The following is a 12,114-nucleotide window of genomic DNA, read 5'->3' as shown; positions in this document are numbered from 1 at the left end:
CATTAGCTTAATATTAGTTTGCCGGTGGTGTGTGTCTGCGAGCGTGTGTGTGTGTGTGTGTCTGCGAGCGTGTGTGCGTCTGCGTGTGTCTGCGTGTGTGTGTGTGACCACTTCAGTCTTGAATTTCATGCCGTCTGTTTTAAACGGTGACCCAGATCCTCCAAGCTTGTTAAGTAAAGCAGAGCTGTTTTCATCTGGGAGTGAGTGTGTCAGCCCAGGAGAATGCACTTCAGGTTAATATGATCCTAGTTAGTACACTTCAGTTTAGTACACTTCAGTTTAGTCAGCACACTTCAGGTTAGTGTACTTCAGGCTAGCACATTGAGGCTACAAACAGCCTCAGGGCTTTTTCCTGGTCTCTGAAATCACTGATTGGTTGTGGGGGCCACTTCTCCAGCCATGTGTCCGGCTAGCAGCCTGGCTGCTGGTCATCCATCACAGCACAGTGGGAGGACAGAGGGTCAGGTCCCTCACAGCCAGAGCCAGCCCCAGGGGCCACAGCTGGACCCCAGACACCCCCCCACACACACAGGCACCTCACACAGAACTGCCTGGCCCCATAGAGTGGCTTTATCCCTCTGTCCTTTTAACTCTCTCTCTGTCCATCCATCCATCTCTTTCTGCCCTCCACCATCCCCCTCTCTTTCTCTCTCTCCCTCTTTCTCCCCTCGCTGTCTCTCTCCTCCTTTTCTCCCCTCCCTCTCTCTCTCTCTCTCTCTCTCTCTCTCTCTCTCTCTCTCTCTCTCTCTCTCTCTCTCTCTCTCTCTCTCTCTCTCTGTCTGGTGTTTCCTCTTAGTTGCTAGCTTGTTACCTGGAGCGTCTGTTGCATATTCATGAGGGGGTTATGTGGGTGAGAGGGGGGTGCTGGTGGGGGAGTGGGACGGGGGATGCTGACAGACCGCAGCCCTCAGCGCAAACACACCCAGATAGAGAAAACCCCCGACAGGTTTAGGAAACCCAGAGTGTGGAAGGGGGGAGGGAAGGTGAGGAGAAGAAGAAAATGAGAGCAACCAGAATGAGGGAGGGGGGGGGAGAGGAGAGAGAGAGAGGAGAGGAGGGGGGAGAGGAGAGGGAGAGGAGAGGAGAGGGAAAGGAGAGGAGAGGAGGGGGGAGAGGAGAGGGAGAGGACAGGAGAGGAGAGAGAGACGGAGACCATGATGGAGTGGATTTAAGGAATCCCTATTTAAAGATATGGGGAGAGCTACCCCGGGCCAGAATCTGTACGCACGCAAGTAAACACAAGTAAACACAAACACCCAGAAAACACCCCTCGGAACTGTACACACACACACGTATACATGCGCACACACACATACATACATACATACATACATACATACATACATACACATACATACATACATACATACATACATACATACATACATACATACACACACAAATATACACACCCACACACACATATACACACGCACACACACATATACACACACACACACACACATACATACACACACATAATCACGCTACAGCGAGCATAGATATTTATACAGCTCATTCTCATGTTTAGGGCCTAAATGTTTCAATTTCCACTTTCCTTTTTTCCTCTCCTTTCTTGCCTCCTCTCATCCCTTCATCCTGCCCTCCTCTCCAGGGGCGGCTTGGCAGGGACAGGAGAAAGGGAGAGTGTGTGTGTGTGTGTGTAGCCTTGCTAACTGGGCTTCACAGAGGTGTGTTTAATGAGTATGTGTGAAGAGCAGCCAAGACTGCACCCAGAGCAGCAAAGGGTTAAGGCCACGCCCAGCAACACACAACCAATCAGAAACAAGCACTGATCAGAATGTCAAAGGATGACAAGCTGAGAGAGAGAGAGAGAGAGAGAGAGAGAGAGAGAGAGAGAGAGAGGAGAGAGAGAGAGAGAGAATAAAAGATGGAGACAATGGGAAAAGGAGAGGAGACTAGGTGTGTTTGAAAGAGAGGAGAGGATTGAAGAAGGGAGAGAGCGAGGGATGTTTACAGAAAAGGTGGGGAGAAAGAGGATGTGTGGAACAGGGAGCGAGAGTGGAGCGGTTGAGATCTCTCTGTAGGATTCCCTTCAACCAAATATGGTCTGCATTTGCAGTTATTGACTAGGTACCCCAGAATAATCTACTGCATAGCAGCCAAGTGTATATACCCCTACAGCCCAGGGATACAAGGCTTCCATTCAGCCAATCACGACACTGTTTTCATTTGATCAGGTGAATAGTGTTTATTGTGATTGGTTCTCCGTGTCGAAGAGAGTACCATTTTGCACAGATACAAGGACAAGGAATTTGTGTGTGTGTGCGTGTGTGAGAGAGAGAGGGTTCAGGGTTGGAGAGGGAAGGAAGCAGAGAGAAAGATAGATGGAGAACGCGAGCGAGAGACGGAGGAAGGAAAGAGGGATGGCAGTAATGAGAGGGGCCAGTAGACCATGCCTCATCTGAAACAGAAGTGATTTGGAGAGGGGGACGTGGCGGTGGCGGAGGAGGAAGAGGAGGGCAGGAGAGAGATGAAGGGGAACTGTGATGATGAAATTATCTGAGAGGGGGAGAGAGAGATTGAGAAAGGGAATGAGAAAAAGGGAGACTGATAGAGCGCGACCCGGAAAGAGACAGAGAGCCATTTAGATTGGAAGAGAGAAGGAGTGGAGAGAACGAGTGAGAGTCGATAGAGTGAGAGAGGAGTCATTTAGAAGAAAAGGTAGAGGAAGGATGGAGGGATGGAAGGAACAAGAAAGCCAGGCAGACTAACAGACAGTAAAACACAGACAGACAGGTAGATACATAGACAGACAGAGAGACAGACACAAACACACGCACACACACTCCACTCTCCTCCACTCTGGCTAGCTTTGCCTGGTTGCCAGGCAACAGCAGAGCTTGGCGACAACGAAGGCCACTAGTAGCAGGTTAAGATGATCCGAAGCAAGGGACTCTGGGATGGAAGCTGCAAGGCCACTGTCCTTCTCCTCTCCCTCTTCTCTCCTCTCCCTCTCTCCTCTCCTCTCCTCTCCCTCTTCCTCTCCCTCTCTCCTCTCCCTCTCTCCTCTCCCTCTCTCCTCTCCCTCTCCTCTCCCTCTCTCCTCTCCCTCTTTCCTCTCCCTCTCTCCTCTCCCTCTCTCCTCTCCCTCTCCTCTCCCTCTCTCCTCTCCCTCTCTCTCTCCCTCTCTCCTCCCTCTCTCCTCTCCCTCTCTTATATATCTCTCTCCCTCTCTCCTCTCCACACTCTCCATACAAAGCCCCGCACACACACCCACTCACACACACACACACAATCCCTTCTCACTATTCCACACACAGGGGTCAGAGGAGGGGCAAGGGCAGACAAGGGTCCTGGGGGCTAAGGGCCAAGGGAGACAGGGTAGTGGTATGTGTGTGTGTGTGTGTGTGTGCAGGTGTGTTTGTTAACAGTGTGGCCAGCCCACATGATTGCTCTATCTCACACACACACACACACACACACACACGCTGCTACAAGGCTGCATTACAAACATAGGCCCGGCCAATTCCTGCCCACAACAGCCCCCAGCTCCCACATCCTGGTTAGAACACACTGCACTTAGCCTCGAACCAAGGGTGTGGGTGGGGTAAATGGATTGCAGGTCTTGTAAGAGTGTGTGTGTAGTGTACAGTACAGTAGAGTTTAGAAGAGTCTTCATCACGTACTCATCAATGATGCAAACCTATTTTAGAAGAAAAAAAATCAACCTTTCTAAACTTTTTTTCACACACAGTGAAAGGAGAGGGGAGAGGAGAACCGAGAAGCCTAAAACAGAGTATAAAAGTAAATAGTAGTCAAGTTACGGTAATAGTGTTGCAAATAGTGTTGCAAATAGTGTTGCAAATAATCTAAACCAGTCAGAATGTTAAAATGCAAAAACACAAGAATTTACATTTTGGAACCGGTCAAGTTCAGTTTGGGACAGTTCATTTTTTACTTCGGGACTGTGTGTGTGTATGTGTGTATGTGTGTGTGTGTGTGTGTGCGTGCGTGTGTGTTGGAGGCTAAGCCAGGGGCGTGTTCAAAACAAGCACAGAAAGAGAACCACATATGCCAACCATAGTTCTGGATAGAAGACTGAGATGCAAGAGAGAACACTTAAACATTCTGGAACATTCTGTTTGGAACCTTAAATACCCTTAAAAATACTAAAATCTCAAAGGGGTTCTACAGGAAATGTGGTAAAAAGAAAGAATCTATCTAATACACTTAGTTATAGTCATCCCCAAAATCTAATCTTACACACTCCTACACACCCTTCTTACACACTCCTCCTGCACAGTCCTCTACACTACACACTCCTGTGCCTGTGTGAAATATCACATCATTACACTGGAACCAGGCACAGGGGAACACAAGTCCAAACCCACAATTAAGTTACCTAACAGACTCTGAGGGGAGATAGAGGGAGACACAGAAAGAGAGAGAGAGAGTACAGATAGAAATAGAAAGAGAGAGGGAAAGGGGGAGGGAGAATGTGAGGAGGAAGAAGATGGGGCAGAACAACATACTCTGTCAAGGCCAAAATCACATTTTGTTCTTTTGACATACTGGCTGTTATTACTATGTTACCTTCGAACCTCAGACTGTGTTAGCAGCAGTTAGCTACCATCAAACACTGGAAATACTGTCTGTCCTTTTAACGTTGTCTAAATACCAGCAAACACAGGAAGCACTGTCTGTCCTGCTAGCATCAGCTAGCTACCAGCCGTCACAGGAAAGGCTGTTGTGTTAGCAGTGAGGAGCATTCAGACACTACAGGAAGCATGTTGTCTTGCCTGACCACCTCTGGTTTACGAGAGCGTAAACAGTGGATAAGGCTTCACTGATGAGATGTCAATCACATGCACTCAATCCTCTTTGGGGGTGTGGGTACGTGCTTGCGTCCCTGTGTGTGTGTGTGTGTGTGCGTGTGTGTGTCATTAATCAGTGCAGGGACTGCCTTGTCTGTCAGCAGTGTCGTGCTGCTGTTACTTATGACTCAGCCTGGCATACAGAGCTACACTGCCCCCCACCTGCCAAATAGAGAGCTGGCTTATTAGATAACATTTACATTTAGTCATTTAGCAGACGCTCTTATCCAGAGCGACTTACAGTAAGTACAGGGACATTCCCCCGAGGCAAGTAGGGTGAAGTGCCTTGCCCAAGGACACAACGTCAGTTGGCACAGCCAGGAATCGAACTGGCAACCTTCGGATTACTAACCCGATTCCCTCGCCGCTCAGCCACCTGACTCCCTACAACACATACACACACTCTCACACACACACACACACACACACACACACATGCAGTACAAACACACATTACACACTACCCCTCTGTTACTTTCCAGATAGAATGCCATTCATACCCATAGCCGTATTATCTGTCTCTGTGCAGGGGTTGGAGCCCTGCATAATAGAGGGATGACTATCGCCAAAGAAGGGAGAGAGAGAGGGGCAGAGACAGGAAAAGGGAGGGAGAGGGAGAGAGGAAATGGAAGAACGTCATGTGACAAGGGTGTTGAGAGAGGCCTGCAGATAGACATGAACCAGGAAGAGCCGCAGTCGACCCAGGAAGTGAAGGCATTAATCCAGGAAGTGCACTGTGCGGTAGTGGAGTCCAGGAAGTGAAGTTGTGGGCGGTGAGTGACGGCACGTAAAAAGACGTCTGTTTATTCTTTTCATTTATTTATGTTCCTGGATGAATTATACATCAACAACTTTTCATAACTCTCTTCCACTCTCGCACTCGCCCTCCTTCTCTCTCTCTCTCTCCCTCTATCTTTCTGAAGTCTTGAACAGAGCTTGCTGTCTGATCTCTATTAGAGAGTGGATGGGAGAGGGAGAGGGATGAGGCGCTCCTGCAGGAGGGAGCGAAGTGGCGGAGGAGGAGAGGAGGAGATGAAATGTGGGGCATTTTTACTGGGGCTGAGCTGTCAACGGGTGCCGGGGCAATCTCTCAGAGTACTGTACTACACTCTCCCTCACACACAGACACACACACTTACACAAAGCCTTGTGTAGAGGCCTGGGCCTGTCCTCATGCAACCAGCAGCACAGAAGTAATGAGAGGGAGGAAGGGCGGAAGGGATAAGGAGAGAGAGAGAGAAAGTAGTACAGGAGTACTTGGCCGTATTGTTTCAATAATGCACGTCTTGTCTCGCTAATGGAACAACGTTAACGAGTGGCACCCGTGTGTGTGTGTGTGTGTGTGTGTGTGTGTGTGCAGGACCAGCCACACACACACACACACACACACCACAAAAGCAGCCATCCAGCCTAGGCAGATCTGGCTTTGTGTTCAAATTTGATTCAAAGCCACACGATTCTCTTTGTCATTAGTTTCCTATCCCTTCCTCTTTCTGTCCTCTGGCCTCTGTCGTCTTTTCCCTGGCAGACGTCTCGATGTGTACAGCTCTTATCTGACAGAAATATTCAGCTATGCACAGTACTCAGCATACCAGACACTGTCATAACTGCAGTGAAGTGCATTTGATCATATCATTAGCATATTTTAATTACACTGTCTCACAAGCGAGAAAAAAAAATGGAGATCTCAAGTGTGCCAACGTAGAGAGGCGACGTTGAAGGAATTTGGTGTGTGTCTGTTAGGGTAGTGTTGTGTGTGTGTTCCTGTGTGTGTATGCCTGTGTATGTCTGTATTTATGTGTCTGTGTGTTCGTGCGTGTCTCTGAGGTGAAAGTTCACCAACTCCTCCTGTCTCAAATGGACTGGAGCCAGAGCCCAAGCTGGTCTTGTTTTCCTAGAAGTGAGAACATGCTTCCAGCAGGGGGCCGAGGGGACAGGGACGTCTGAAAGCTGACCGTTCACTTCTAATGAAGTCAGTGATCATGTTCCTCGCCATTCTCCATGATCAAACCAAGATCGGCTATCTAGTAGTGAAGTCAATTGGAGCTGTGTATCCTGTCTAAGTACCGTAATTTTCGGACTATAAGGCGCACCGTTATATAAGCCGCAGCAGCTAAATGTCTGTTGTTAGCTTAGCTGCTATCACAAAGAGATCAGCATAGAGATGTGGCAACGCGTGGCAATCATTTAACCACTTAACTTTGGCTATTTTTGAAAAACCTTGAAAAAGTGTTCACCGCTAGTGGCCGTTAGCTGTAAAAATCCATAGATTTTTCCATAGAATCCATAGATTAGCCGCACCGTTATATAAGCCGCAGGGTCGAAAAATGGGAACAAAGGTGCGGCTTATAGTCCAAAAATTACAGTAAATCTCTAAAAGTCGAAAAATAACCAAGAGAGAGAGAGGGGGAGAGGGAGACGGAGAGAGAGAGAGGGGGTAGAGAGGGGGGTAGAGAGAGAGGGGGAGAGAGAGGGGGCGAGAGAGAGAATGGACGATTTAGGAGAACGCCCGCCTTTGGCAACCAAACACACGGCATCCCTCTGTTTCCAGCCCTTTGTTGTTATTTGTTTTGCATTTGTTTTTGTTTTGTTTTGTAAATCTGTCCTGGCGCACAGCTGTTCCCAGGCAGGGATGGACGGCAGATTGAGCTTAATTGGCCTCTCGTTCCCTATTTTTCCTCTTTTTTTCCCTCTCCTTCCTTCCTTTCTTTCACTCGCTTTCTCTGCCCAGTCGTTCTATTGTTTGATTTAAATGGTTCATTCTCCTGCTTCTCGACTGGCTTTGATACCTGCTGTGACTGTGACACCCTGGGTCTCTCTCTCACACACACACACACATACATATGTGGCAAAGGATGCACACACACACACTAACAAGCACACACATACACACCTCACTCTCTTCGTCTCGCAAACGCACCGCGCTTTTCAAGCACAAAGGCACACAAACGTGCACGCCAACATCTCATCTGTGTGACTTGGTGTGTCATGTCCAACCAGCCCCCCAGCACCCCTATTACACCCTTCATTGCCCCCTGACTGTGTGGGGCCCCCCTCGGGGATGGGGTGTCGGAGGGGGATGGGGGGTGGCAGCAGGAAGAGGCGATGGATAAAGAGAGGGAGGAGGGGGGGGAGGGAGAGGGGGAGGGGGACGGGGGGATGGAGGAGGAGAGGTGGAGGAGAGGAGCAGGAAGAGAACAAAAGGGAAACGCATGGAAAACTGAGAGAAAGAGAGAGAGAGAAAGAGAGAGAGAGAGAGAGAGAGAGAGAGAGAGAGAGAGAGAGAGAGAGAGAGAGAGAGAGAGAGAGAGAGACACTGTGTGCACACCTGTGTGCGGGCGTGTGTGTGTGTGTGTGTGTCTCAGCTTTCCTGTTCCAGGTGAGCTATTGTTCTTGGTAGCCATAAAAGTGTTCACAGAGCAGCAACGCCTGATCAATGGACAGACACCAGAGCTCTATAAAGAACCCTGTAAAACACACACGCACGCAAACACACACACTAACTCCCACCATTGACCAGCAGTCTGTTATCTTCTTCCCTATGTGTTTTACACTCTGCGTCGTATTCTCTGTGACCCCCCCTTCGCTCCCTGTCATCAGTGTGTGTGTGTGTGTGTGTGTGTGTGTGTGTGTGGTTCCTTGGCACAGTTGGATGCACCATCATGAAAAGTGAGTGCAATCAGTACCTCTCCATACTTAACATGCCGAGACACACGCAGTCACACACCACACTCACACTTTCACACACATGCTCTCCCACACACACACACACACACACTACTTATCCTATATCCCACAGTAAAGGATGCCGAGGCTGAAGGGAGTGTGCAGAGCTGCAGGCAGTTTACCACACACACACAGACACACACACACAGACACACACACAGACACACACATACACACACATACACACACAGACACACACAGACACAGACACACACACAGACACACACAGACACACACAGACACACACACACAGACACACACAGACACACACAGACACACACACACACACACACAGACACACACACAGACACACACTGACACACACACACAGACACACACACAGATGTACTCATCTGGGACCTGGCCTGGATTCTTCCTCACCAACACACATTCACATGCATGCGGCTTCAACACAGGCATACATCAGGAAACATATGGTGGCGTTCAAAACATGAAACGACCCCAACACACACACACCCATTCCGCGACAGTCCATGAAAGAGCGAGAGTGACAGTTGGGCACCATCAGAAAAACTGGACCTCCCAGTTGGTGACGGCCCGAGGCCAGCCGAGAGAGAACCTGCCTGGAGGGAGGGAGGGATGTGGTGAGGCGATGGAGAGGCTGCAAAAACAAGGAGAAACTTGATGAAATGGAGGAAGAACGAGAGGGATGGAAGAGAGAAAGAGACAGAGATGAGAGGAGAAAAAAAGGGAGAGATTAAAAGAGGGAGGGATGGAGAGAGAGAGGGAGGTATGCCATTGGCCCTCTGCCTGGTCCCCTTCTGCATGGCTGTGTGCTCAGATACTAACTGTTGTTTTTGTCGGAATAAACTGCTGCTGTCCTGTACAGACTCGGGGTGCCTTTCAGACACATGCAAACAGATGCACACACTGGCACACAATGCATGCGCACACACGGTGACACCGGGCATGCGCACACACACACAGTCAGTCACACACGCTGTCACACACACAAACACACATACACTCCCTCAGCCTAGGGTGACAAACTCTGAAATCAGAATAATTTCCTCTCAGTCACACTGCCTTGAGAAGCGAGGGTGACAGAGCCGACCAATCAGATCTTCCGACAGTTGAAATAAGGGGAGGAGACATCCACACAAGGTCACCTATTGGTCAATTAGCATGTCGACGTGAGTCTACATGTGAGACTGTCTTTTCGTCCTCCTTAAGTGCTCTGAGAGACACAGAGGTCGAACCGCTCTCTCGCTCTTTCCTGTTTCCACAGTGGCCTGTGGTTTGCAACTCTCCTTCTGAAATGGCAAAGCATGTAAGCACTCAGCGGTCAGCAGTAGGGGGGGGAGAGGGAGGTGGGCAGTAGAGAGAGAGAGAGGGGAGGGAGGGAGGGGGGCCAGAATGACAGGTTGGTTGTCGCTGTGAAAAGTAGCAGGACACTGTAACTCCATATTTAGGTATGTATGTGTATTTGGGGGGCGGGGGGGGGGAGGTTTGACAAGTCTGACAGGCTAATGAAGGCGGGGGGGGAGGGGGGGGAGACCAGTTCCAACTTTTTGGAGTCCTGCCGGAAGAAACCAAGAGAAACTGTGTGTGTCTATATGTGTGTGTGTGTGTGTGTGTGTGCGTGTGTGTGTGTTGTATGGTGGTATGAGTGTTAGGGTCCATTATATGTATTATTCAGTCATAACTGGGTTTTTTAAACAGGCAGATACATGGCTGTTCTTCAGACACACACGCACACACCCCTCTGTAACCCAGAGAGACTGCCAGCTCCTGTGTGAGAGCGGCAGACACACAAGCAAGGCTGGCATCGCTGCCAACAGGATGAACACACACAAGGTATAGTGCCATCCAGCTGGTCGTTAGGTATGGCTGGTGTGGTCCAGCTGTCAAGCACACACAAGCACACACGCACACACACGATTACACACACATATGCATGCAGAGACACAGGCAATGCATCAGTCATCCTCCTGTTCTCGTGCCAGTCTACACACAAACAAGACATTCCATATTTCTCTTTCTTTGTGCTTTGGTGTGTCTGGGTCTATCTAGGGAATGTACAAAGGCCGGTCTTTCCTTTGTGTGTGTGAGACAGACATACAGACTGATCGTGTGTGGCAAGTGTGTGTGTGTGTGTGTGTGCTGGTTTGTATTGTGTATTCTGGGTGTGCCGAGTTTGGGGTTTGTTTGTATGTGTGTGTGTGTGTTTGTTTGTGCGTGCCTGTGCGCGTGTGTGTGTGTGTGTGTGTGTGTGTGTGTGTGTGAAAGGGAGTCTTCTCTGTAGTGTCAGCCTTTGATCAGCCTCCCCCAGTGTTAGGAGCCAACCCCTGGTGTCTTGGAGGCAGATGAAACACTGCTCCTCTATCCAGGACCACACAGAACACCCACTATCCTCCCTATCTCTCTCTTCCTCTCTCTCCCTCCCTCTCTTTCTCTCTTTCTCTCTCTCTCCCTCCCTCTCTTTCTCTCTCTCCCTCTCTCTCTCCCCATCTTTCTCTCTTCATCCCTCCCTCCCTCCACCCTTCCCCTCATTCCTAGTTCCTTCTCTCCGTACCTCCTGACTCCCCTCTAGCCCTCTCTAGCGAGGCCGTCTCCCCACAGTCGTGTTACAGGCCGTCCACACAGCCCCGACCCCTCCTCTCTCTCAGGGATGGCTTTCTCCTCCCCTCCCACCTCCTCTCCTACGGGGCCCAGTGCAGGTCAGCGTGTGTTAGGGAGGGCGGATGAGAGGTGTTGGCCTGTGGGCTGAGGGGAGTTAGGGATGAGGAAGGGGGGGGGGAGTGGGACTGACAGGTGTAGCCTGTGTCTGTGGATAGAGGACACCCACCTTCTCTCTCTCTCTCTATCTCTCTCTCTTTCTCTCTCTCTCTCTCTCTCTCTCTTTCTCTCTCTCTCTCTCTCTCTCTCTCTCTCTCTCTCTCTCTCTACCCTTCCTGGCCATCTCGGTCGTTCTCCTGAGCGGGAGCATTTAACAATCGAGCTGATTTACTGACCAGACTATGGAGCATTTTTATTTTGTTGTGACAGGATGGGCTAAATAAACAGTCTATTAACATCTTGGCTTCTCTCCCTCGTCCCTCACTCCCTCTCCCCCTCCCTCCCCTTCTTCTGCCTCCGTCCCCCCCTCCTCCTTCCTTCATCCCTCCTCCTCCTCTTCTCCACCCCCTCCTCTCCTCCCCCTCCCCCTGCAGGGTTCCTGAGCACAGGGGACCAGTCCGCTAAGGGGAACTACGGCCTGCTGGACCAGATCCAGGCGCTGCGCTGGCTCAACGAGAACGTCGGGCACTTCGGCGGCGATCCCGAGCGTATCACCATCTTCGGGTCGGGCGCCGGGGCTTCCTGCGTCAACCTGCTCATCCTCTCCCACCACTCTGAGGGTAAGAACACACACACACACATGCAGATACACACAGAGCCGCCAATCAGAGTGTATCATATGATCCCCCCACCCCACACACACACAAATACACACAGTGCTAGGTGGTGAGGTCAAAAGAGCCAAGGAGAGCAAGCTCCACATAGGGTTGTTTGCGGTTACATGACATGCAACAATACCAACCCTCCACAC

General features: G+C 50.1%; 1 protein-coding gene across 1 annotated transcript in view; it reads left to right on the top strand.

Annotated features, from left to right (window-relative positions):
- nlgn2a (neuroligin 2a) overlaps positions 1–12,114 on the top strand; it is a 32,337-nt gene that overhangs the window by 9,706 nt on the left and 10,517 nt on the right. The window contains exon 2 of the mRNA XM_062449976.1: positions 11,738–11,923. Coding sequence (XP_062305960.1) covers positions 11,738–11,923 — 186 coding nt within the window. The remainder of the gene's footprint in view (positions 1–11,737; positions 11,924–12,114) is intronic.

Source organism: Osmerus eperlanus, chromosome 23, assembly GCF_963692335.1.
Source record: "Osmerus eperlanus chromosome 23, fOsmEpe2.1, whole genome shotgun sequence".
Lineage (NCBI taxonomy): Eukaryota > Metazoa > Chordata > Actinopteri > Osmeriformes > Osmeridae > Osmerus > Osmerus eperlanus.
This window is presented reverse-complemented; position numbering and strand designations above follow the sequence as displayed.